The 26,332-nt window shown below is 45.4% G+C and overlaps 1 protein-coding gene across 1 annotated transcript; it reads right to left on the bottom strand.

Annotated features, from left to right (window-relative positions):
• Positions 1–18: 18 nt before the first annotated feature.
• Positions 19–25,359, bottom strand: LOC146341438 (vomeronasal type-2 receptor 26-like). Its single transcript, XM_084807447.1, has 9 exons — positions 25,316–25,359; positions 20,462–20,753; positions 15,868–16,728; positions 11,454–11,681; positions 10,904–11,030; positions 7,888–8,773; positions 4,404–4,431; positions 3,342–3,365; positions 19–153 (listed from the first exon to the last, which is right to left on the bottom strand). The coding sequence occupies exons 1-9, from the start codon at positions 25,357–25,359 to the stop codon at positions 19–21; spliced, it is 2,625 nt and encodes an 874-aa protein (XP_084663573.1).
• Between the last annotated feature and the right edge of the window lie 973 nt (positions 25,360–26,332).

Raw genomic sequence — 26,332 nt, 5'->3', positions numbered from 1 at the left:
GGGTGGAATGTTCTACCCTTATAGGCTCCCTGTGTAAACTTGGGCTTCTGAATCATATAGTGAGCCTTCGAGGTTACAGCAGGCTCCCAACTGCAGCAGACATTCACCGTTCAACCTGTGGAGAGTTAAGTGGAGGGCAGCAGAGTGCCAGAGCTGTTGACCAGGAACCCACAAGCAGGGCATGAGCGCAACAGCACACTCCCACCCATGTTCGCCAGCAACTGGTGTACATAGGCATATTGCCTCTGATACTAGGGGTGGCATAGAGCCATCAGGACTAATAGTCTTTGATGGTCTTCTCCTCCAGAAACAATTCCAATGGGGGGGGGGATTAGAGCGCTTGAACAGGACAAATGAATTGTTCCAACTCAAAATGCATAACGACAAATAAGCAGGAATGGGTATCCCACACACACACACTCATTACATTTTGGAATCAGTATCACTGATGAGGATCTCTTGCACAATTTGTAACCATTGGCATCACTTGGACATTTATCTGAATTCACATCTGAACGAGAATGTACATCATGAATGTTGTTAATTTTGACTGGCATATATTGGACATGCTTTTAGAACATAAAGAAAGAGAGGCTTGTATTTTTTTTTTTTTCAAATTCATGTCAGAACTTCTTTTCATTCTGAACAATCTAATATTCCCTACCAAAACAAATGAAGAAAGGAAATAGTAGAAGGGAAAAGAAGGGAGGAATTGTCAAGGCAAAGGTGGAAGGTAGAAAGGTGTGGAGGGTAGCATGAAAGGAAAGGTAAGTATAGGCAGGGTTTAAAGATACTGTTGGAGATAGAGTGGTCTTCCGACTGGCTGCCACCACCATTTCCAGTAAAAAAAAACACGTGATAGGCTACGTAAATCTTTATGTAGCCTATCACGGCTGAGTAAAACAAAAAACAAAAAACCTTGCATATGCAAATGGCGGACCCCATGGGTGCAGCCATTTGTGTTCCTTATTTTGGTACGTCTAGTCTACGTAAACATTTACGTAGACTACGGCGAAAATAAGGGGAACACAAATAGCATAGCGTCTACGCTATTTGCATTCCCCTTATTTTCGCTGTAGTCTACGTAAATGTTTACGTAGACTAGACGTGCCAAAATAAGGAACGCAAATGGCAGCGCCCATGGGCGCCGCCATTTGTGTATGCGCGGTTTTTTTTTTTTACTCAGCCGTGATAGGCTACATAAACATTTACTTAGCCTATCATGGCTGACTGCAGGGACGCAAATGGCGGCGGCTACGGCCGCCGCCATTTGCGGCCCAGCCAGCCAGGATTCGGCCAGCCAGGATTCGGCCAGCCAGGATTCAGGGGTGGAGGGACGGAGCGCCTCCCCCCCTGGCCAGAATTTTGGGAGGGAGGGACGGAGTGCCTCCCCCCCACTGCAAATCAAATTTTGTTAAAGGTAAGTGACTTTTGTACATCCCTACATATAGGGATGTATGAATCACTTACCTGTTCCACCGTAAATATTTACATAGACTAAGACGGCCAAAAATAAGGAACGCAGATGGCAGTGGCAGTAGATGCCGCCCTTTGCGTTGGCATTTTTTTTTTTTTTTACCCAGACGTGATAGGCTACGTAAGTCTTTACGTAAACTATCACATCTATGTAAAAAAAAAAGAAAACACGAGACTGCAAATGGCGGCGTTGGCAGCTCTTCGGAAGACCAGCTGCCACTGCTGAAGCAGCCGCTGGAGCCGCTGCCATCCATAACATCTGCCCCAGTTATGTCTCATCCCGGGAGGGATCCGTGGGGGTCAGGGGGGTGGCAGGCCATTCTGCCATGGATTTTGGGGGGCCAAATGCACTAGCATTCGGCCTCACCGAGATCCGTGGCGGAATTCTCTGACATCGCTACACTTATGTCCCCACCAAACATGCCTCCGATAACAATGAGAAAGAGAAAATTCCCCTCCACAAAAACATTAAAACCCACTCAGGCTTGGATGGGAAATTGTACTCTTTCAGGTAGCCAGCACCTAAGTCTTATACAGCTTTGTATGTAGGGATGGCAGAGAATTCGGTCACGGATTCCAGTGAGAATTCTGCCCTCCGGAATCCATGGCAGTACGGCCTCCTGCCCCCCCCCGCAGAATTTCCCCAAGACGGAACTTACCTGGGGCGGATGAGGCGGCGGATGCGGCGGCGGCTCTGGTGGCAGCAGCTGGTCTCCTGGCCGTCCGCGGCCGGGCTACTGTGGCCACCATTTGCGTCCTTGCAACTGTGATAGGCTATGTAAATATTCACGTAGCCTATCATGGCTGGGCAAAACAAAAACAACACAGCGTACGCAAATGGCAGTGGCTACGGCGGCCACCATTTGCATTCCCTATTTCTCGCCGTTTTATCTTATGTAAATATTTATCTAGGCTATTACGGCAAAAAAAAGGGAACGCAAATAGCATAATGGGCGCCATTTGAGTTCCCTTCCCCCCCGCTGTTTTAGCCTACATAAATATTTACATAGTCTGTTATGGCAGGGGGGGGGAAAGGAACGCCAGGCAGGATTCTAGGGGGGACGATCGGATCGCCCCCCTGTCAAGGATTCCGGGGGAGGGATGGAGCGCCTCCCCCCCACTGTGAATCAATTCCGCGAAAAGGTAAGTGACTTTCGTACATCCCTATTTGTATGTCATGACCAGTACTTTGAATTGTGCCCAGAAACAAACCCGTAGCCAGTGAAATTGTTGTAACAAGGGAGTCATGTGTTCCCTTGAACCAGCCCTGGTCTTATACAGCTTTGTATGTCATGACCAGCACCTTGAATTGTGCCCAGAAACAAACCCGTAGCCAGTGAAATTGTTGTAACAAGGGAGTCATGTGTTCCCTGTAACCAGCCCTGGTCACCATTTTGGCCACAGCATTCTGGAGCAGCCAATGTTTTCAGAGGCAACCCCATGTAGAGTACATTACAGTGGTCCAAATGAGATGGAACTAAGACATGCATGAGGGGTGGGGTAGGAGGTTGGGGTTCTGGCAATGTCAGGACCTAAGGCAGCCCATCCAGGCAGCAGCACTCACAGCCTTCCTGGGGAGGTGGTCTCTACTGCTCCCTCTCTTACCAATGAGGTTGCACTATGTACAAAAAAGGGCAAAGGAGGAAGACATCATCAAAAGTTTGTGAGTTTAAAGGACCCGATATGTTCCAAAAAGTTTTTTTTTCCCCCTTCCTAAGGACATATCTTAGAGGCTAGACTGATTGGCTCTAGGTCATTTCTGCTGAAAAGGACTGCCATTTTTCTGTGCAGAGAAAAGCAGGAACAGGACTTCAGCTCTGAAGAATACCCTAGACAAAGTTTGAACAAACTATTGTTCCACACACCTCGCTTGGGATGTATGAAAGTCCCTTACCTGATCCCAAAAGTTGATTCGCGGTGGGGGGGAGGTGCTCCGTCCCTCCCCCTAAAATTCTGGCTGGGGGGGAGGTGCCCCGTCCCTCCCCCCTGAAATTCTGGCCAGGGGGGAGGCGCTCCGTCCCTCCCCCCCAAGATTCTGGCCGGGAGGGAGGCACCCCGTCCCTCCCGCTGCGAATCTTGTCCTGCTGGGACGCAAATGACGGCGGCCGTAGCCGCCGCCATTTGCGTCCCTGCAGTCAGCCATGATAGGCTACATAAATGTTTACGTAGCCTATCATGGCTGAGTGGAAAAAAAAAACCGCGCGTACGCAAATGGCAGCGCCCATGGGTGCCGCCATTTGCGTTCCTTATTTTGGCATGTGTAGTCTACGTAAACATTTACGTAGACTACGGAGAAAATAAGGGGAACGCTATTTGCGTTCCCCTTATTTTCGCCGTAGTCTACGTAAATGTTTACGTAGACTAGACGTACCAAAATAAGGAACGCAAATGGCGGCACCCATGGGCGCCGCCATTTGCGTACGCGCGGTTTTTTGTTTTTTGTTTTCACTCAGCCTTGATAGGCTATGTAAAGATTTACATAGCCTATCACGGTGTTTTTTAAAAAAATCTAGCCGTGATAGGCTACGTAAATCTTTATGTAGCCTATCACGTTTGTTTTTGTTTTTGTTTTCAACTTGGAAATGGCGGCAGTGGCAGCCGGTCGGAAGACCGGCCGCCGCCGGAGCTGCCGCCGCCAGGGACATTCGCATAAGGTAAGTCCCGTCCCGGGGGGGCGGGCGAGGCAGACCGTTTCTCCACCAATTTCGGGGGGCTGAATGCGCTGACATTCGGCCTCCCCGAGATTCGTGGAGAAATTCTCTGACATCCCTACTTCTCTCTGCATGGAGACTGGGACACTTATGACATCATCTGAACCCCAGGCTCGAGCTAGAAGGCAATCCATCCCCCAGAGTTGAAACTGTTCCCCTCTCCTGCAGGGGACCATGCTGGGATTGGACATTGTTGGCTGATTTCTCCGTTTCTACCGCATGTTTTCTACTATGTGTTCTGTGTGTGTGTCCATGCGTTAGGTCAAGCGGAACATCCAGTATGCACTTTGGCCAAATTATAATGCAATGTGTTTGAACCTTTTATTAAAAACACAAACTTTCAGTCTATTTTAGCTTGTGGCTGGTGATAAGGTTTGTTGTGGCACAATCTCCACAGGAACTTGGCTTGCCTAGCAACAGCATAAGCCAGGGAAGCTGGGCCAAAGCAGACATTATTTTAAAATGCTATACTGTCGGTGCAAGCGGCCTAATCCATATTGGGACACTAATATGAGGTGGGTGTTTAACCCTTTCCCCACTATCATCTCAATCTTGAACCCCCCCCCCCGCAATATTTACTGGTAAACAGAGAACCATAAAGCCAATGCCCCCCCCCATTTCTTTCCCTATTTTCTATAGGGATAGAAGCTGGATAGAGGATACTTTTGCAGAGGGTACATGAAACAAATGCACAACTAACCATGTGAGTGATTAAAAGTGGGAAACACATCAGAGAATGTGCAGAGCCTCTTTTCAAAAAATCTACCCAGCCACTTTTCCCTTTCAGCTGTTTCCATTGCTGGCGGGAGGGGGATGGATAGGTTCCCCCTTAGGTTACTTTACATAGTCAGTTTATGTAGCCTGGGATAATAACTAACGTGCAATAATACAAGAAATATATTCAACAATAAAGGAATTCAAAAACAGAAGCCATCTGTGCATTTTTTCAGATTACGTATTTATACATAATTTTATTGAATATTTATCATGCAGTTTGTTGAATACTATTTTTAGTCTTCCTTCAAAAGTGGAACCCTCTCATACAAAATTGGATCCAATAAAACTCAACATGAGCATATTGGATAAAAGTTCCTCAAAAACAGTGATAATCAATAAAACCAGCCACCCAAGAGCACCTATAACCAGCTTAGGTTGGTACTAGGGATGGTGGAGAATTCCGCCTCGGACCCCAATGAATCCGGTTTCTAAAGAATTCTGCCCCCTGGAGTCCATAGCAGAATGGAGCACTTGCCTCCACCTCCCTCCGGAATCTTCTTTGGCCGGATCCTGCTTGAGGTGATCCTGCAGAGCTGCCAGTTGGATCCAGAGCGACAGCAATAAGGCCACCATTGACTTATCACTGGCTGGGGGGAACTGTCTCTGGATGCAAGTGGCATCCAGTATGCCATTTGCGCCATAAAGATCTTAGTTTAAGGTGAATGCAGCTGTAAATGGCTGCATTTCGCTGAAACTAAGACCTTTATGGCTTCAAACGGCGTAGTGGAAGCCATTTTTGTCCCTGTTTTTTTTTCTCCATGTGATTGGCTACCCATATATTCAGCGTCCACTACACCATTCGTGGCCCTGTTTTTTCACGCAATAGGCTACGCAAATATTTGGGTAGCCTATCACGTGAAAAAGAAGCAGGGATGCAAATGGCATCCAGTACGGCATTTGCAGCCATAAAGGCCTTAGTTTAAGCTAAATGCAGCCATTTGCGGCTGCACTTACATTAAACTAAGACCTTTATGGCTGCAAATGCCATACTGGATGCCATTTGCATCCACAGCCAATCTTCCTCAGCCAGCAATACAGCAATGGCGGCTGTATCGCTTGCACTCTGGGGCAGTCCAGCGGCTCTGTGGAATTGCCAAGGAGTGGAGCCGGACGAAGAGGATTCCGGGGGGAGGAACAGATCGCCTCCCCCCAATGGCAGATTCCCGGCCGGAACGACAGGTAGGGAATCCGCCCATCCCTAGTTGGTACGCTAACTGTGCCTATTCCTGGAAAAGGATAGTCTGGCTACTGTGATCCATGGGATATGTAACCCCAAGATTGGATTACTGTTACACATTCTATGTAGGGCTGCAATGAGGGCTGGTTCAGAGGCTACAGCTAGAGCAGAATGCAGAGCGTGCAGGGATGGCTCACCATGCACATATTATGCTGTGCTAAAGATCAACTCCGGCTGCCAGTCTGATACCAAGTTAGCTTTAAGGTGCTGGCATTAGTGAACAAAGGTATATGCAACTTGCACCCAGGTTACCACAAGGAAAATTCCCTCTGTATCATCCTTCCGGACCACTATGCTCTTTAGGAGAGGTCCGGTAACTGTGCCATGGTCTACAGAGTGCAGTGTGGTGGAAACAGGAAGATGAGCCTTCTCTGCAGTGGCACCCAACCTGTGTGATCATATTTGCTCTGTGGTATTTCAGGCCTCAATTCTGGAATGGTTTAAGCATTAATTCAAAACATGTTTTTTAAAAAAACTTTTGCATTGCCCTATCACTGAACTACCTGGAACAATCTCTAATATTGTAATTGTAATAGATGGAGTTTGTACGTTTGGAAAGAGTTAACAGGAGTTAATTGGGAGTTAATCTGGGTGTGCTCATTCTGACTAGGTGTGCAGTTAAGTGAAACACCAGAGGTCGAAGGGAGTTCGGGGTGGAGGAGGTGTTCGTCGTGATTTCTTGTTCTGCAGAGAGAGATACACACACATACACACACACACACATTGTGGGGTTGCTACGAGACTCTGAGGTTGTAACGTTGGAATTAATCTGCCTACAGAGACAAGAGGACCTGGGCTATGCCTCATAGTCACATTTTGCTCTCCTCTTAAGGGCATTTGGGAATGGGCTTTGATGTCTGTTGGGAATGCAGTAATTGTCTAGAATGTATGTATAAATCCCTTTGTTAATTGGTTTGCCATCGTCTGGGTGTGTGAGCAAACTTGACTGCCTGGGGTCAAATGCTAATACTCAGGTTCCATAATATTGTGAAGCTCTTGTAGTGTTTTATGTATCACTGTAAAACACTTCAGGATTTGTGAAACTGAGAAGTGGTCTGGACATATGGCTAAGAAAGAAAGATCAGCAGTGTGCGAGATACATGTTGAAAAATGACAGAGCACCATTGGTTCATCAGCTTCTGGCTAGGGATGTTAGAGAATTCTGCCACGTACTCCAGTGAGTCCCTCAGAGTCCTTGGCAGAATGGAGCAATCCCGCCTGCCACCTTGCGAAATTGTCCCGGGATGGACCCTACCTGGTGTCAGCCATCTAGTCCGTCCGATGCCCCTGGTTTGCGGCCATGAATGGCTGCCCCGGTCTGCTGCCGCCATTTGCATCCCTGCTCTTTGCCGTGATAGGCTATGTAAATATACATGTAGCCTATCACAGCTAACCATTAACATGTTATGGTGGCCGCCATTTGTGTCCACAGCCTGGCAGCAGATGGAAGCCCGGCTGCGGGTGGGCCTGGCTGGCGGCTCCCCGGCCCGCCACAGAGCAGAGCCAGGCGGGGAGGATTCTGGGGGGAGGGACAGATCACCTCCCCCCCCACAGATGCCCCAGATCAGAACAAGGTAAGTAATTCATACACTCCTACTTCTGGGTGACTAATGATTGTGTGTGTGTTTGTGGGCAGCGGGGTGCTGATGGCATGAGGAAGGATCCCCTAATTAATCTAGTTTCTATCTGAGATTCCCTTTAGCATTAAGGTCAGGCCTTATAAGTAAAATATAACATTTTGGAAAGAAGATACAACCAAGTAACCCTGAGCCAGAGGCCAAGATGCAGAAGATCTCCACAGCTACCATGTGTTTCCCTTTGGTGCTCAGGTAAGTGGGGACAAAGCAGACCCAAACACTGCAAAAGACCAGCATGCTGAAAGTGATAAATTTGGCTTCATTAAAGCTATCGGGCAGATTCCTTGCCAGGAAAGCTACCATAAAACTGACAGAGGCTAAAAGACCCATGTACCTGAGGACACAATAAAACATGAGACCTGATCCTTCGTCACACTGAACTATGATCAGTACACTTTGGGATGTCATGTCTAAGCTTGGGGTGGGAGGATTTGTTGCTAACCAGACAGTACAGATGGCAAGTTGGCCAAGGGAACAGAAAAGGACAATGGAGGTGGCTACTCTTTTTCTCAGCCATTTCCTCATCTTGCTTCCTGGTTGTGTGGCCTTGAAAACCAGAACCACTGTGATGGTTTTGGCAAGTACAGAAGAAACTGCAATAGAGAAGATGAGTCCAAAACATATTTGCTGGAGAAGGCAGGTCACTCTTCTGGGCTGGCCAATGAAGAGCAAGGAAGAGAGAAAACAAAGCAGGAGGGAAAGAAGAAGAATGTAGGTGAGATCCCGGTTGTTGGCTTTGACAATTGGAGTGTCTTGATGCTTAATAAAGGTTGCCAATATCAAAGCTGTGAGGAAAGTCAAGAAAAGGGAAGAAAAAGCTAAAACTGACCCCAACGTTTCAGTATAAGAGAGGAAGTCTATAGCTTTTGAAATGCATTGATCCCGTTCTGTGTTGGAATACTTATCATCTGGGCATTTGTCACAATGACCTGCATCTTAAAATAAACAAACAAATAAATAAATAAGAAAACGAAAGGAAATATTTACTTTGAACCTTTTTACCAAACTATTTAAAATGATACAACATACAATATGATGTACACACACACACACACACACACACTCATTAAAATAACTAAATAATGGGAAGTTTTCTATGACACTTTTTTTGGTAATTTTTTTGGTAATTTTTTGGTAGGTGTAATTCAGCATAAACTTCATAGCTGAAATATTGTGTTGCTGGTTTTTTCTTTTTTTCTTTTCCCTTTCCTTTCTAATGTGAGGTCTTTCATGAATTTGAACTTCCAAATTTCAGGATTTATTGCTAACCCTACTGCTGCCAGACATGGGGAAAATTTTCTGTTTCTCATAGGGATGTCAGAGAATTATGTGATGGATCTCGGTGAGGCCGAATGCCAGTGCATTCGGCCCCCTGAAAACCATTGTGGAATGAAGCCCCCGCCCCCCAACCCACGAAAGGCACATGGGACGAAGTGCCCGCCGCCCCCACCCCACGGAAAGCACACAAAACGGAGCACTTACCTGCTCCCATCAGCGCTGCTGTGAGAATGGCGACCGTCCTGCAGCCGCCATTCGCTTCCTCCTTCTTCAGCCATGATAGGCTACGTAAATACTTATGTAGCCTATCACAGCTAATGCAGGGATGCCATTTGCGTTCCTGCAGAGGCCATGATAGGCTACATAAGTATTTACGTAGCCTATCAAGGTGGGGGGGAACCCCAGCGTACGCAAATGGCGGCGGCTACCGCCATTTGCGTACAGTGGGGTATTCCCCCTGCCGTGATAAGCTACGTAAATATTTACATAGCCTATCACGGCTCACTACAGTGAAGCAAATGACGGCAGCTATGACAGCCACCATTTGCATCTCTGCAGGGCTGCCCAGCAGCCAGATGTCTGGCTGTGGGCGGCCGGAGCCGGCTGGCAGCTCCGCAGCTTGGCCGCGGAGCAGAGCCAGCCAGCCAGGATTCTGGGGGGAGGCATGGAGCGCCTCCTCCTCAGCGAGGATTCTGGGGGGAGGGACGGAGTGCCTCCCCCCACCTGCGGAACCCGGCAGAGCCAGGTAAGGGGGGTTTCGTACACCCCTAATTTCTCATCTCTGCCACTTGGTGTTTTAACTATAATTCTATCTTATTCCATTTTCACATCAGTCTGTCATTCCTTTATTTATTTAAACTCATCTCTAACTGGGTACTTAAATTTAGTATTTAAAATGCTTTAAATCCATATTTTCTTTCAAAATACATATTGAAATGCTTACCTTGGTATGAGAACTGCACTGCAACATTCACAGAATTGCAAAATCTGGTGGCTTTGAGAAACAATTTAAGCCTTTCCCCCCCCCCATAGGAATTTCCAAAGGCTGAATTTCTCAAACATTCCTACATACTTCAGTGATTGTTGAATTTGAATGTGGTGTTGGATGGATACCTATATAGATGCTGGATTCATAGTTCCGATCTCTGATTCAATAATTACGACTATGCACATTTTTTTTAATGTAACAGAAGAAAAACTAAATCTTATGTAAGTGGTTATTTGGGATTTGTAACAAGGGGATGGATTCAATCAGTCCTGGGCCCCTTTCCTCAACAACCAGCTGATAACAGAGCTTTTATCTTTCCATCTAATGGCTCCATACAGTGTTGGGACAATTTTTCATTTGATCTTCATTTTGAAGTGCCTCAGCCTAACTCAAACTTCATGGATTATTACAATGATTACAGCTGTTATCCTTTTCAGTGCAGTTCATGGCTCAAAAATGCATTTGAAGTTGCCTTAAAATGTATCTTATTAGGTCATTTACACCCACAGTTTTGCACAAATTGGGCTCTTTACAGCCGCAATTTTGCACGATCCTTGATATCCATAGTTATATCCATGATTTTGCACAAATCATGACTCATGCATGTTTAAAAAAAAAAAAATTGTGGAAAATTTCCTGAATTTTTCGAACTGACCTCCTTCTTGGCTTGCAAATGTGCACCGAGTCGGGGACATTGCAGGAATCTATCAAGCCAAAAGCGAACAGGATTTCCCAGTGACACCCATCCCTACTTTGAAGGAACTAGGGAACACCCCAGTTGTGCTCCTGTCTTGCTTACCTGACTTCTCAGAAATCGTGCCTTCTGGGCATGGGGTGCAATCATAGCAGCAAACTTGTTTCCCCTCCCGAAGTCGCTTGCTGTATCCAGAGTGGCAGCTCTCAGTGCATACAGAATGAGGCTGCGCCTAAACATGAACAGGAGATTTTTATTTTGTTTATTTTAGTTAAAGATGCTTTGAAATTTCTCGCCATCCGAAATATCTCTCAGGAGTTGTGAGTTCTGAATTGCCTGGTTTTCTTTTTCTGAGCCAAAGCTTAGTAACTGACCATTGTGTTTTTGGTGTTTTGCACAGAACAGACTGTAGGCACAGTTGGCAACAGGATTCAGTTCTTTCTAATCATTCCTGAATTTCCACCTCTACTTTACCAAGGTATATTTTCATACATGCACATTGCTTCAATAACAACTACTCCAATTATTACTATCACAACTACTACTACTGTTATGAGACTAAAGCATGCCTGTCTGCTAGATTACTGAGTCAAAAGACTTGTGATTTTGAACAGTAACAGAGTTTTAAAAGAAAGGCAGAATTAAATTAACCCACCTTGTTGAACCAGCTGTTCCATATGATAGTGTCATTTTTAATGGTGAACTCCTGGCCTTCCTGTGTTTGGCGGTCCATTCTTCCAACTTTCATCCGAATAAAAGACCCGTTCGGAAAGCTGATGCAATTCACAATGTCATATCCATCCGCAGACTCTTGGTTCTCGTGAAAATAAAACTCATCCCCAGCACTGTTGTTAAACCTGATTGTTCTCAAAACATGATGAAGCTATATTTAAAAAGACAGCATCAGACTTAGCCAAACTGTGATGTAGGGGTGTACGGATTCCCCACTGTTTGTTCCGGTGGGGAATCCATGGGGGGGATCTTTCCCCCCTCCCAGAATCCTCCAGAGCAGTTCCGCCCTGCTCAGATTTGGGGGGGGGGCTGGCTTGGGGGCGCTTACATTCCCTCCTGCCAGCCAGAGCCATTCTCATCCTCCCTGTCCCTGCCGATTGCCTTTTAAAAAAGTCTTTAAAAAAAAGGAGATTGGGAGGATGCACCCATAGACTTATACGCAAATAGAGTCATGAATCTTGCATATAAGTCTATGTTTCCATAGGTTTATACACAAGATCCATGGCTCTATTTTGCATATAAGTCTATGGGCACATCCTGCTGATCGAATGTGCCCATAGACGTATACGCAAAATAGAGCTGTGAATCTTGCATACAAGCCTATGGACACATAGACTTATATGCAAGATTCATGACTCTATTGTGTATAAGTCTATCGGCACATCCTCCTGATCACCTTTTTTTTTTAAGACTTTTTTTTTTTTAAGGCAATCTGCAGGGACAGGGAGGAGGCGAACGTCTCTGGCTGGAAGAAGCAGCCAAGTGCCGTTCCGCCTCCAGTCCTCCTTGAGCAGACGTAAGTGGACCCGATCTGCAGCGGATTTCTCTGACATCCCTACTGTGATGCTAGCCATAAGTATATTTGAGAATTTGTAATAACATATGCAAGCTAAGGTCTTTGCTATTAGATACCCTAAACGAAGTGTTAACAATTTCTTACACTGCAGCATCAAGGAGACACTCAGCAAGTTATGTAGAGCATACTCAATTTCACTTTGAAGCTAGAATGCTGCCAGCATTATTATTGTTGTTGTTGTTGTTGTTGTTGTTGTTAACATTTCTATACTGCCCAATAGCTGAAGCTTTCTGGGCGTTTTACAAATATCAAAAATGTTACAAATACAATATACAGAGATTAAAAAACATGTACATAAAAAAACTCACACAAAAACAATATACACAAAAGGAGCATATATCTATAACAACTTCAAACAAACAATCTCAAACACAAACAGCCATAACCATAAGACATTCCAAGATCGATTAAATCTTATCATATGCTGTCGTATACCAGGGAGAAGAGAAAGGTCTTAACCTGGTGCTGAAAAGATAACAATGTTGTAGGGATGGCGGAGAATTCCACCACGGATTTCAGTGAGGCCGAAAGCCAGTGTATAAAGGCCGAATGCCAGTGCATAACACTGGATGCCAGTGTTAACACTTTGTGCCAGTGCATTCGGCCCCCCGAAATCCATGATGGAATGGCCTCCTGCCCCCCTGCCCCCCCGTGGAATCCCCCCGGGATGGCACTTACCTGGGGTGGATGAGGTGGATACAGATCGCCTCCCCCCCATCGAGGATTCCGGGGGGAGGGATGGAGCGCCTCCCCCCCACTGCAAAAGATTCCACGAAAAGCTAAGTGACTTTTGTACATCCCTACAATGTTGTCACCAGGTGGGCCTCATTGGGGAAATCATTCCAAAATTGGGGGGCCACCACTGAAAAGGCCATCTCTCTTGTCTAGAAATGTACAAAAGTCACTTACCTGTTCATGGACTATGTTGATGGTGGGGGGGGCGTTCCATCCCTCCCCCTGGAATCCTCACCAGGGGGGAGGTGCTCCGTTCCTCCCGCCCAGAATTCTCTGAGGCCGGCTGTGCTCCACGGCAGCTCCGTGGACCAGCCGGATTTCTGCCTGCTACACTATTTGCGTTCCCCTTGAATTTTGCTGTCACAGTCTACATAAATATTTATGTAGATTAAGATGATAAAAAGAAGGAATGCAAATGGCGGCGGCCGAAGCCGCCGCCATTTGCGTACGCGTTTTTTTTTTTAAACCCACCCTCAACTATGATAGGCTACGTAAAGATTTATGTATCCTATCATGTCTTTTTTTCCTTTTTTTTAAAAACCTAGCCATGATAGTCTACATAAATCTTTACGTAGCCTATCAGGTCTTTTTTTTTTTTTCATAAGCCTGGAAATGGCTACGGCGGCAGCCAGTCAGAAGACTGCCCGCCACCACCGCTGGAGCCGCCGCTGCCCGGAAGATCCGCCCCAGGTAAGTCTCATCCCGGGGGGGATCTGCGGGGGGGTGGGGGGTGGCAGGCCATTCCACCACAGATTTCGGGGGCCGAATGCACTGGCATTCGGCCTCACCAAGATCCATGGTGGAATTCTCTGACATCCCTAGCAAGAACATGGCCAGCTGTTTTCTGTCTGGGCCATGTTCTCCTAACCTGGCTAGCCCTCCTCCTAAAGCCATGTCTCTCTTGACCCATAACCACAGTAATTGGGGCCCCTTCAAGTACCCCAACATGGCCATATATCATCTCACCCAGGCAGATAATAGGATCCTAAGCAAAACAAGGACAAAAACAAACCAAAAGAACAACAACCAACCCGCACACATAGAAGCCACAAGAACCAGTGTTGGGGGGGGGGGCTTGCCCTTGCATCTTCCCTGAAGCATCTCCCCCCAAAGGGGTGACCTGCCTTTGGCGTTGCCACCAGGACGCTGCTGCCCCATGTCAGAGCTGAACAGATAAGAGTCTTCCAAGGGTGCTTGGGCCCAGCTAGCTCGGATCAGCGGTAATTCGCGCAGGGGAGTTTTTTCTTTCCCTCTTCAGCTCCAGCAAGGGGTGGCTTCTCACTGGCAGCAACACAGTCCCAGAAAGGGCCAATGAGGTGGTAAGTTGGCCCACCTGCCTCTGTTCCATGTCCTGGCTGCCTTCCCCTGCCTGCTCCAGGCTTCCAAATACTGCCAGGGTTTCGAAGAAATTCTGTTACAGAGGGCTTCAAAGTGCAAAGCCTATCCCAAGGTGAGACTACATGTTACTACATGGATTAGAACCCTAGCATGGAAGGATACGGAGACTTTAATCCCCCACCCCGCTCTCCCGTGCAGCGGACACAGTCTAGATCATGACCCCATGCTGCCATTGCTGAAAAGGCATTCAGTTGTACTGTGTATTGTAGACATAGGACACAGACTTCAAGCCTCCTAGACACTGGTCTAGGGTCCTGATCCATATGAATCCCATAAGCTTACTTTTAAGTAAAAGCAACAATTAGCTACCTCTTTAAAATAACATGCAGTTTGATCCTTGGAGAATTTGGGAGGGCTGGGAATGGAGTGCACAGGTGGGGGGAGGACAAGCATCAGGACCTCATAACAATCCAAGAATCAGAGATGTCCAAGAGAAATCACATCTAATGCAATCATTTCATGTAAAGCTCTTTATACCCCCATACCAGTTCCATTAATCTGACCATGCTGAATTCTTGTGTTCCTCAAGTAGAGTATGTGCATGGCTGAATGGCACATGGAAAGCAAACGTCTCCAAATTTACTTCAGAGTAGGAGTGAAATTAGTCAGCTCAGTAACGGTATCTGTATATGTCTGTGGTGGGGAGTCTTAGATAAGATAGTCAGTTGATGTATGTTAGAGAGGGGAAACTTGGTGCCATGTGATGAACACATTTATTTCTTTTTTTTTTTTTGACATGTTAACTTGCCATGTGTGAAAAGCAAATACAAAGGAAACATGTCCAGTTCTGTTCCCTGAGCAAACAGAAGTAAGAGAGCAACGCAGTGATTAAGAATAATGTCATTTGCTTGAAGTCAGTTCATTGCTGTTGTTGGGGGGGGGGGAGTCTTGTAGCATCTTAAAAACCAGTGCATTTAATTTTAATAAACTTCTTAGGCTAGATCTACACCTTGTGCCATATCATTATGATCCCTTCATTGTAACAGTATATCCTTCTTGCACATTCATACCGCACAGGACACACAATGACATTTGTTGTGGTATATTGGATATGGTGGAATAAAAAGCAGGAAATAACACTTCAAAAGTGGTATATTGAATGTGTTACGAGCCCCAACAGTTATCACTGCACTTCAGTGCTGCTATAAAGCAGTACTGTAGATCTAGCCTTAGTCTTTCAGGTAGTATGAGACATATTTTGTTTTTGGCTAGAATAGAGTGCCACAACTACTGCCCTGGGAATATTTTCTTTAAGAGGTTCTATCGGGGTAATTGATCATAACCATTGGCTATCTCTTTAATAAACAACAACAACAACATCAACAATGTGTACCATTCGAGGAATTACCTGCCATTGTTGCATGATTCGGAACTTCAGCCTGTCTCCCTTCCCCAACTGTCTGTCTTTGGAATTAGAAGAATGTATTTTGTGGAAAGCCCGTGCCACAGCATGAACAGAATTGTAGGCACTATAGCTCTGGCCAGTCATGATCATTTCAAACACTGCCCCTGGCAAGGACTCCATTTTTTCCTCTCCTGTACATTTTATTTGACCACTGACATAGCTCAGATGAGGATTTTGATACCCAGGGTTGAATGCATACTTGCAGAAATCCTGCATGAAGATGTCACCATTGGCAGTTAGAGGATTCAAGGAGTGAAGGAAGTCCTGGAATCCTGGGACATCATTTGTGTGAATTGTGAAAGACAAAGCACCATGAAAAGTAGTTAGAAACCAGAGTCCCCGAGAATCTATCGCACTAAAGTCCCACTGCGCGGTCATAATCCAAACTTTCCCTATAAGAGCCATTGCTTTATATTGGTAGTTACAGTCCATCCATATTGTCAGCACAAGTAGAGCCTGGGAATCTCCACACACAACAACCACATTGGCACTGCTTTGAGAGAAGGTATTCTCCATCTTTCCCAATTCCGTCTGGATTTCTGTTGTTGTGGCAGTGAATGTCGCCAAAATCCTTTGAGTAAATGCAGTACAAATTCCATACTCAGGGAGCAACGCCAACAGATTCTGCACAAACCTTTCTCCACCATCATCATCAGGTGCAACCAGGCCTATCCACTTCCACGTGAAATGAAGGAGTAACTGGATTATTCCACTGTATTGTAATGATTCATTTGGGACCATCCGATAGAAGAAAGGGAACTGCATTTTATCACTTAGCACAGGGTCAAATGAACCATGACTGAGCTAGAGGAACACATGAAATGTCTGAGAAATCACTTTCAGGTTCTTATCTGCAACCTTTTTGAGAAAGAGTGCTCCACATCCTGACAAACTTTACTATACATTCTAAAAATATAAGAGAGTCTTAGGATTGTGGTGACTAATGTGTTCTGTCAATTTCAACACTACATATACAGCTATCGCATGGATTAGAATATCTGCTCAGGGTCATGAGGAATGAAGGTATGGTGAACATGATGACATACTGCTAAGAACAATCCAACAAATGTATGATAACTTATAAGACGATAATAAGTCTGGTATACGTCTGAGCCAAATTTTCTCAGAGATGAATACATACATACATACATACATTCATCACAACCCTAAAAAAAGAAAACAAAGACCACTTTGCAGAATATTCTCCAAATCTTCTCCACCATTTTGGTTCAGTGGCTACAATTACCAGAATGTATTGGAATAATGTTCTGTCCAGGCCATTAGAAACGATACAAAATTATGGCTGGACTGCCAATACAGTTGCTGTTGCAGCTTGCAGGGGAAGGGGTGGGGGAAACAGCTGTGTTTCTGCTATTGCTAATGGTAAGGTAGAAACTGAGATACTGTTCAACACTTGAGTCTCCTTTTGTAGAAATTCAGTGAAATGCTCCTCCCACTTTCTCCACCTATGTGGAGTGGACAATTTCGAGAAGCCATTTGTGCTCTGCTCAACATCTAATCCATCTTGCATATTATCTGTATCAGTGTCAATCTGGTTTCTGGCCTATTATTTCACAAATGCTGCTTTGGTCAGTCTAAAGGTTCTTGTAGAAATCAGTATGATACTAATAAAGGGGGGGGGGAGGCAAAGAAATACAGACCACCCTACATCATTTTAGATGTGTTGGTACATTTCCAGAATAGATTATTAAGCAGTCAGTTCTTGAGCATCTAGAGAATAATGCTTGGATTAACAGGAGCCAGCATGGATTTATCAAGAAAAATGATGCTAGACAATTATCTTCTCTCTGCCTTTGCCACACACACTCTTGTATATGTGTGCTGTCCCGCACACAAGCGCACTATTTCACATGGGAACATGTGTGCACGTGCACATGCACATGCACAATGTCACACAGACACACACATGTGCGTGTGTGTGTGAGAGAGAGACAGAGAGTCAGAGAGAGAGAGAGAGAGAGACAGAGAGAGAGAGACAGCGAGTTACTTCTCTGGAAGATTATGGGAATGCCCTGAGTAACATATACATATAGTATCTTCTAAGTTGATTTCAGCAAAGCATTTTACCAATTCATGCCAGTCATGTCTCATCTCTCTCCCTTCCCCTGCCCCTCTCAACCTCCCTCACTTCCATTAAGAGTGTTCCTAGTTTTGTAGAGTGCGGACATATTATACCTTGATTCCAGCTAAGCATTTATTTCATATGCTTCTTGATATAGTGGTAAAATGGAGTCTGGACACTTCTCTAGGAGAATCTACTGCTTGTTGAAAAACCATCCATAGTGAATGCTAGTTAATCATTCGGCCTGGAGGGAGTTTTCAAATGGAGTGCTGGAGGGCTTGTTCCTAGGCCCTGTGCTGTTCAATATTTTTAGAAATGAATTAGGTGATGTGTAAAGGGGCTAATATCAAATTTGCCAATGGCTCATAGCTGAGAGACATAGAAATCCGAAAACAATATCAAGACTCAAAGTATCTTGATTGGCTGGAACACTGACCCTCAGTTAATAGGATGAAATTCAGCAGAGGTAAATATAAAGTCTTGTGTTTCAGTACAGGGGGGAAAAAACTATACATTCTAAAAATATAAGAGAGTCTTAGGAATGTGGTGACTAATGTGTTCTGTCAATTTCAACACAAGATATACAGCTGTCGTATGGATTAGAATATCTGCTCAGAGTCATAAGGAATGAAGGTATGGTGAACATGATGACATATTACTAAGAAGAACCCAACAAATGAATGATAAGGCAATAATAAGTCTGGTGTACGTCGGAGCCAAATTTTCTCAGAGGTATATACATATACATATATATTCCTCACAACCATAAAAAAAAGGAAAAAAAGACCACTTTGCAGAATCTTCTCAAAATCTTCTCCACCATTTTGGTGCAGTGGCTACAATTACCAGAATACCTTGGAATAATGTTCTGTCCAGGCCATTAAAAATGATACAAAATTCTGGCTGGACAGCCAATACAGTTGCTGTTGCAGCTTGCACAGGAAGGGGAAGGGGAGGAGCGGGGGAGAAAACAGCTGTGTTATTGCTAATGGTGAGGTAGAAACTGAGATACTGTTTGACAATGGACTCTCCTTTTGGAGAAATTCACTGAAATGCTCCTCCCACTTTTCCCACCTACAAACAGAGTGGATACTTTCGAGAAGCCATTTGTGCTCTGCTCAACATCTAATCAATCTTGGATATTATCTGTGTCAGTGTCAATCTGGTTTCTGGCCTATTATTTCACAAAAGCTGCTTTGGTCAGTCTAAAGGTTGGGTGTGTGTGGAATCCTGCCACTTCTACTAGATGTCTTGGCAGCTTTTGATCCTATCAGCATGATATCGAAACAGTATTGTGTCTGACACCATGGGGAGCAGTTGCAAGCAGAGATGGGTCAAAGAAGAGTCCGATAACAAGACTTGCGTTGAAAATTGGGCCACATTTATTGAAAATATCTGCAAAGGGGTACCTAGGACAGGCAGCTGACTGTGCCAGCGACTAGCTGGCACTTCTCAGGTGAAAACACACAAAGCCTGAGGGGTGGCATCGATCTCGCCACCCATCCAAACTGCCCCTTCTGGGGGAGGTAGACCTTCCCCTGTCACCCCCAACCCGGTGCCGCACAACACCTGGGTGAGTGAGGAGGGTTGGTCTCCCAGGCAACACTTAGTTATCCCCCCACTGAGCCACCCAACCCATTTGGGGGGCCTCAGGCATCACCTGTCACCATAAGATGCCTCTGCATGCACACCATCCCTACTTTCCTGTTTTTGCCCATCCTAGCCGCCAACGGGAATGTGACCCAGGAGAGATTAGACCGTATTCACCTACAGGACGCACCCCACCCCAATAACAGTGTGAAGTAGGCAAAAAGACTCAGAGAAGAAGACCAATTGAACTGTGAGCCAAAAATTTCTACATGGTTCCCCAAAGGGCAACCGGTACTAAACCCACACTGCTTATGGGAGGGTGGGAGGGAGCAAGAGAGCTTCTGTTGGGAGGGGCACAGAGCTTAAGAGGGCTCTGCCGGCCCCTCCTCTGCTTGGTGGTGACACTGGGGGATACCTAATGGCATAGAGCCACCCCTTCTCTCCCGACCCACCCGCAATCCCCCCCCCTTTTGCCAGACAAACTGGCACCGGGCTTAGGGCATTTCTTGTAGAAATCACTATGATACTAATAAAGGGGGGGGGGAAGAAAAGAAGTGCAGACCACCCTTTTAGATGTGTTGGTACATTTCCAGAACAGATTATTAAGCAGTCAGTTCTTGAGCATCTAGAGAATAATGCTTGGATTAACAGGAGCCAGCATGGATTTATCAAGAAAAATAATGCTAGACAATTATCTTCTCTCTGCCTTTGCCTCTCACACTCTCATAAATGTGTGGTTTCAAAGTATCTTGACTGGCTGGAACACTGAGCCAAAGTTAACAGGATGACATTCAGCAGATGTAAATTTAATGTCTTGTGTTTCAGTACAGGAAAAAAAAATCAATAGCTTACAGACATTCCTACCTGTGGTACCTTGTAGATGCCTAAAGTGTTTGCTATTTGGATAGACGTTTCAGAGCCAAGCCCCCCAACAATGGCCAATAGATCCTCCTGTCTGTCACACTTGAAATTCTGCACATTTCTCCATTGTGTACTGAGTAACTGCAGAGTCAACAAATAGGTCAGGATTCCTGTACAGCTGTTTTCAGTTATGCGGAAACCCAGAGTGATGTTGGGTAAGAGAGTAGGGTTTTTGTTGATCTCATTAATGGCAAACACAAAGGCCAATGTATGCTGGTAGTTCTTAGGATGCACCCTGCAATGTCAATTGCAATGATAATTTCAAAAAATCATCTGAAATGTAAATGCATTTCCTTAAAGAGAAAGGAAGAATCTATTTTCTATTGTAACTAGACAGACAGATAAAACAATGAGGAAACATACAGCTTTAATTTCACTGTAATGTAGACACATTTTAATGGCTATTACTGCATAACCTTTGGACTTTTGATGGAATCCTCAAGTCCGTGCAATGAAAGGCTACTTTTTTAAATGGTCCTACATTTATCAATTTGTGCCCCACTTTTCCATCAATAAATATACACACATGCACACACACACACTACATATAAACACACTAGATAGATAGAAAGATAGATAGATAGATAGATAGTGTTTGTGTGTATGTCTATCTATTAGTTAATCCATTCCTCTGATCCCCTCCCTATTATATTCAGAAAAATGAAGTGAGACTCCAGCACAAACCTTCTACTCATCATTAGAGAAAAAGAAGTGACATAAATATTTTCATTTTGCATATGAAATGTGACATCCAGCATTCCCACATATGGCTGGGAACATATTGTCCATGGAATATTCTGCCTTCAGTGGACGAAATGGTGCTCATGGCAGTGCTTCTGCCTCTTTTTCACCCCACCTTCTCTCCAATATGCCATTCAGCATGGTCCCTTGAGTATGTATATCGCTTTCCCATGGGACAAGAGGGGCTGCCATGGGAGGAAGTGGCAGGAAATCTTCTTTCACTTGCCCAGTTGCATGAACCTAAATCTAGATCCCCCCCAAGCCATAGCATAACAGCCTGCCAGGATGCACTGGATCAAGTCATCCTCCGCCTCTTGCTGTGAATACCCAGGCAGAGACCGCAGGGATCTGGGGATGAATATACAGTTAAAAGGGAGCCCTGCCTGGGGGTGGCTTGAGCCAATAAGGGAAGGTGCTACAGCTGTAGGAGAGTGAAACCTCAGCAGCAACAGCTGGGCCTCATGAAGCTGCTGTTATAATGCTCTCCGAAGGAGCAAGAACAGGAGGGTCATGGGAAGAGCAAATATCGGAAGACAGACTGGTGGTGGAAGCTGCTTGCAAAAGGGAAGATAGACACTCAGGGCCAAGGCAGATGCTGGCAGAGTGCCTCACATGCAGTCACCACCCAGGGCTTCCTTTGCTGGGACAGATGGTAATTCCCAGTTGTCAGTTACAGGAAGACCTCAGACATATCAAAGCCTGTCTTTAGCATCTCTCTCTGAGGCACCTGAAGGGTCCCACCCACTCCTTGGTCTGGGGAACTACTTCCCTAGGAATGGACAACTGCCATAGAAGAAAAACTGTGAAGGGGTGCCACCTGAAAGGCCAGTCTATCTAAAGGGACAGAGTTAGACATGTTTGTAATTTAAACCAAGCAAGGGGGCAGGAAGGTGTAATTCCTTACTATGAGTTGTAAATCTATATGCTCACTAGTTCACATTGATATAACTAGAGGGAAACAGTTCTAATAAAAAAGCTAGGGGTGTATGAAACCCTGCTTACCTGGCACTGCTGGGATCCGCAAGGGGGGGAGGTGATGTGTTCCTCCCCCCAGAATCCTCAATGGGGGAGAGGTGATCCATTCCTCCCCTCCCCAGGAATCCTGCCTGGCTGGCTCAGCCCCACGGCCAGGATGCAGAGCCACCGGCCAGGCCAACCCGGAGCAGGGCCTCCAGCCGCTGTCGGGCTGCTGCGGACGCCAATGGCGTCCTGTGTAGGAGACGCCACTTGCGTCCCTACACCGGCCCGTGATAGGCTATGTAAATATTTACATAGTCTATCACAGCTAAAGCAGGGACACAAATGGCATCCCCTACGCCATTTGCATTCCTGCTTTAGCTGTGATAGGCTATGTAAATATTTACGTAGCCTATCACAGCAAAAAAAAAAGGAAATGCAAATGGCGGCTATGGCGGCAGCCATTTGCATTCCCTTTTTCTTTTTTAACTGTGATAGGCTACATAAATATTTACATAGCCTATCACAGCCTCCGCAGGGAGGCAAATGCCCCTGCATTAGCCGTGATAGGCTACTTAATTATTTACGTAGACTATCACGGCCATTCGAAAGACGCGAATGGCCACTGCAGACGCGGCCGCCATTCGAGGAGCAGCGGAACGGCTGACAAAGGTAGGCTCTGTTCCGGGCGCATTTCACGAGGGGCAGGGCGGGGGGCTTCGTTCCGCCATGGATTTCAGGGGGCCAAATGTGCTGGCATTCGGCCTCACTGAGATCCGTGGCGGAATTCCCCACCATGCCTATAAAAAGCTGACTGCACTTGATGGTGGGCTCTTGGAATTATAGAGGCTATGGAAGAGGGTGGGTTTAATGTGCCCTTTCTGGGGATCCTTGCACACCAAGGAGTCAAGTGATCTTTTATCCAAAGTAAGCTATTGGAGGACAAGATATCCTCTTGTTAGAAAGACCTAATACTGAGAAGTATAGGGAAGTATTTTCTTGTTTAGTAAACTATTTATCATGCAGTTTTACACTATGCATTTATAGAGAAGTTCTTTCTCTTTACACCAAAAAAGTGGAAGGCAAAATCACATTGGTTTTCATAAAACATAGAAGAAGAAATTCTTACCGGAACCTGGCAATGTTGAAATTATCAGGAAATTCCTGAAAGGATGCCAAGTCAAGGACAGCAGTATACATAGAAAAAATGCTTCCAATGATTTGTTCCCCCATCATATAATAGTCAGGGAAGACAATAAAGCTATTCCTTGAAGAACAGGTAGTGTTCACACTCCTACGAACTGTGCCAGATTCTATGAGTATCAACAGAAGAAGACTTATGTTCATTATGGGAGCAAGCCAGGTATTTTATCCAGCTACAACTAATGTCCGGTGTTTGACTGCCTGACAGATTTCAGCTTGATCTAAAGCATTGATGTGATAAGTAAAGATGCTGTTGCTACACTTTGGTTTCCATGTCAAACTTTTTCACATTGTACAATAGGACCCAAGGTTCATTCAACCTAACATTAAGATCTTTGCTCTCCAGTTGATTTCATGCACATCCTCCAGGTTAGCTGGCATGCCTGTCTGATTACTGGGTATGAAAATACTGGAATCAAAGCTCTAACAGTTAAAAAAAAAAAAAAGTACTGTACTCTGTGTTCCTCCCCAGATAGTCAATCTCACCAGGCAATATCAGACAGCATTTCCTCCAGTCCTCCTCAGCCTGAATTGCATAGGGCTTATATGTAGAAGCAAAGGGTCAACTGTTATTCTGAAGAAATCATTTAAAACCATGACTATGATTTTGCAAGGGAGCTCTGCTAATCCCGAAGGCATTGGCAAAAGCAAGAATCAATCACAGTGGTTTCAGTAATTGCAGGGCTGTTAATTTCCACTCCATAGATCACTGTAATGTGTCATGAACCAAATTGGGGGGGGGGGTATTTTGATGAGGGTAGAAAATGGCTATGGGAGCAAATCCAGGAAAGGTTGGGGGTGCCACATTAATTCTTTGGCACAATTAATGGGAACTGGGGTCAACTCCTCCACCTTCTGAATTTGTCCCTTCAGCCATTTTATTCCCCTCCTGTCAAAAACAGTGCAGTACTGTTCTCATTGGCTTCTGAAGCATGTAGCCTTGCTAGTAGAACAGGGCTCCCTCTTGCTGTTGAGTTTAACCCAGCCATCCAGCTACTGGCATAAGCAGTGGCGGGTGGTGGCTCAGACATTGGTGGGAGTGTAAATCCATTCCAGGTTTCAGTCAGAGCCAGCCAGAACTCCAAAGGAGCTATCCAAAGTGCTGAGCCAAGTTGGGGGATAGGGTTCAATACCTTGGATAGCTCCTTTGGAGTTCCGGGTGGTGCTGCCTGAAACCCAGAATGGATCCATAGCCCACTAAAATCAGAACCACCAGCATCCACTGGATATACACCAGAAGATGACAAGGGTCAACACACAGCAGGATTTCCTCTAGCAAAACAGTTAGATTCAGTTGCTCTGGAAAGCAACATAGGGCCAGGACAATGTGGGACATCTTTCCTGCTCCCAGCCGCTCCGTCCTCCACAACTGAAAAACCCAGGCAAAATTGTGGGTGCATAGAGGGTAGGTTGAAGGAAAGAACAAGTTGTGACATTCTGCAACAACTGAACTAATCACAGTTAGTGTGATCAAAGCTCCCTGGAAATTCCCATTAGTGTGTAGATGAACTTGAACTGGGGACCACCTGACCTCCATGCCAGAAGTTCCATATCCCTGCCGTAGCAATTTGAGTTCATTTCTCTCCACTGGTTCATGTTCTCCAAGGGCTTAATCTAGGAACAAAAAGAAATGTGTCTACAGAAATGCGCCCCAAACAAGTATGGGAATATCTCCTTACTGAAAGATTTCTCATAGTATTACATTGCATTTTTCTGAGGCTTTTACTTTTTCCTCGTTTCAATTTTTTAAGTTATTTCTGGGGGGGGGGGGGTTAGTACAGACAACAGTTATCTTTGTGTCATTTTTGACACTTCTTTGTCTTTTCAATTGAAGCTTTAAGCCATTTCAACATCATATCTTTATGAACACTCATTTGTTTAATATGTCTAAAATACCTGTGTTCTCTCTGACAATAGCACTCCAAGTTTTGTTCAGTCATCGACGTCCACCCCCCTGCCCTTGGTTGCCCTATAATACTACCAACACTATTACTGATACCAATATGAAGCACATTTTTTAAAAAAAGATGTAGCTTAGTCATATTTCCATCCAAGATACCCCTGAGAGTTAAGATCAGGCCTCAGAATTACAATATAACATTTTGGAAAAAAGATACAGCCAAGTAAGCCTGCATGACAGGCCAAGATAGAAAAGATCTCCACAGCTACCATGTGTTTACCATTGGTGCTCAGATAAGTAGGAACAAAACAGACCCAAACACTGCAAAACACCAACATACTGAAAGTGATAAACTTGGCTTCATTAAAGGTATCCAGCAGGCTCCTTGGTTGGAAAGCTACAGTAAAATGCCAAATGCCAAAAGGCCCATGTACCTGTGGACACAATAAAACATGGTGACTGACCCCTCATCACACTGAACTATGATCTCTCCAGTTTGTGTCTGCATGTCTAAGGCTGGGAAATGATGATTTGTTGATATACAGTACAGATGGCAGCTTGGCCAATGGAACAGAAAAGGACAATGGAGTTGGCTACTCTTTTCCTCAGCCATTTCCTCATCTTGCTTCCTGGTTGGGTGGCCTTGGAAACCAGAACCACTGTGATGGTTTTGGCCAGTACAGAAGCAACTGCAACAGAGAAGACGAGCCCAAAAGTTGTTTACCAGAGTAGGCAGGTCTAGGGATGTACAAAAGTCACTTAACTTTTGCGGATTATGTTTATGGTGGGGGGGAGGCGTTTCGTCCCTCCCCCTGGAATCCTCAGCAGGGGGGAGGCAATCCGTTCCTCCCCCCCGGAATCCTCCGTAGCTGGCTGTGCTCCGCGGCAGCTCCACAGAGCAGCCGGCCAGGCCCAGCTAGGCCACAGCCGTCCGCAGCTGCATTTCTGGTCGTGGAGGGCTCTGGGGAAAAAACAAAACGGCGTACGCAAATGGCGGCGGCTATGGCCGCCAC

Source organism: Heloderma suspectum, chromosome 6, assembly GCF_057233095.1.
Source record: "Heloderma suspectum isolate Gila_16-S chromosome 6, 16-S_ref, whole genome shotgun sequence".
Taxonomy (NCBI): domain Eukaryota; kingdom Metazoa; phylum Chordata; class Lepidosauria; order Squamata; family Helodermatidae; genus Heloderma; species Heloderma suspectum.
The sequence above is the reverse complement of the archived record's forward strand: the minus strand, read 5'-3'. Positions and strand labels throughout refer to the sequence as shown.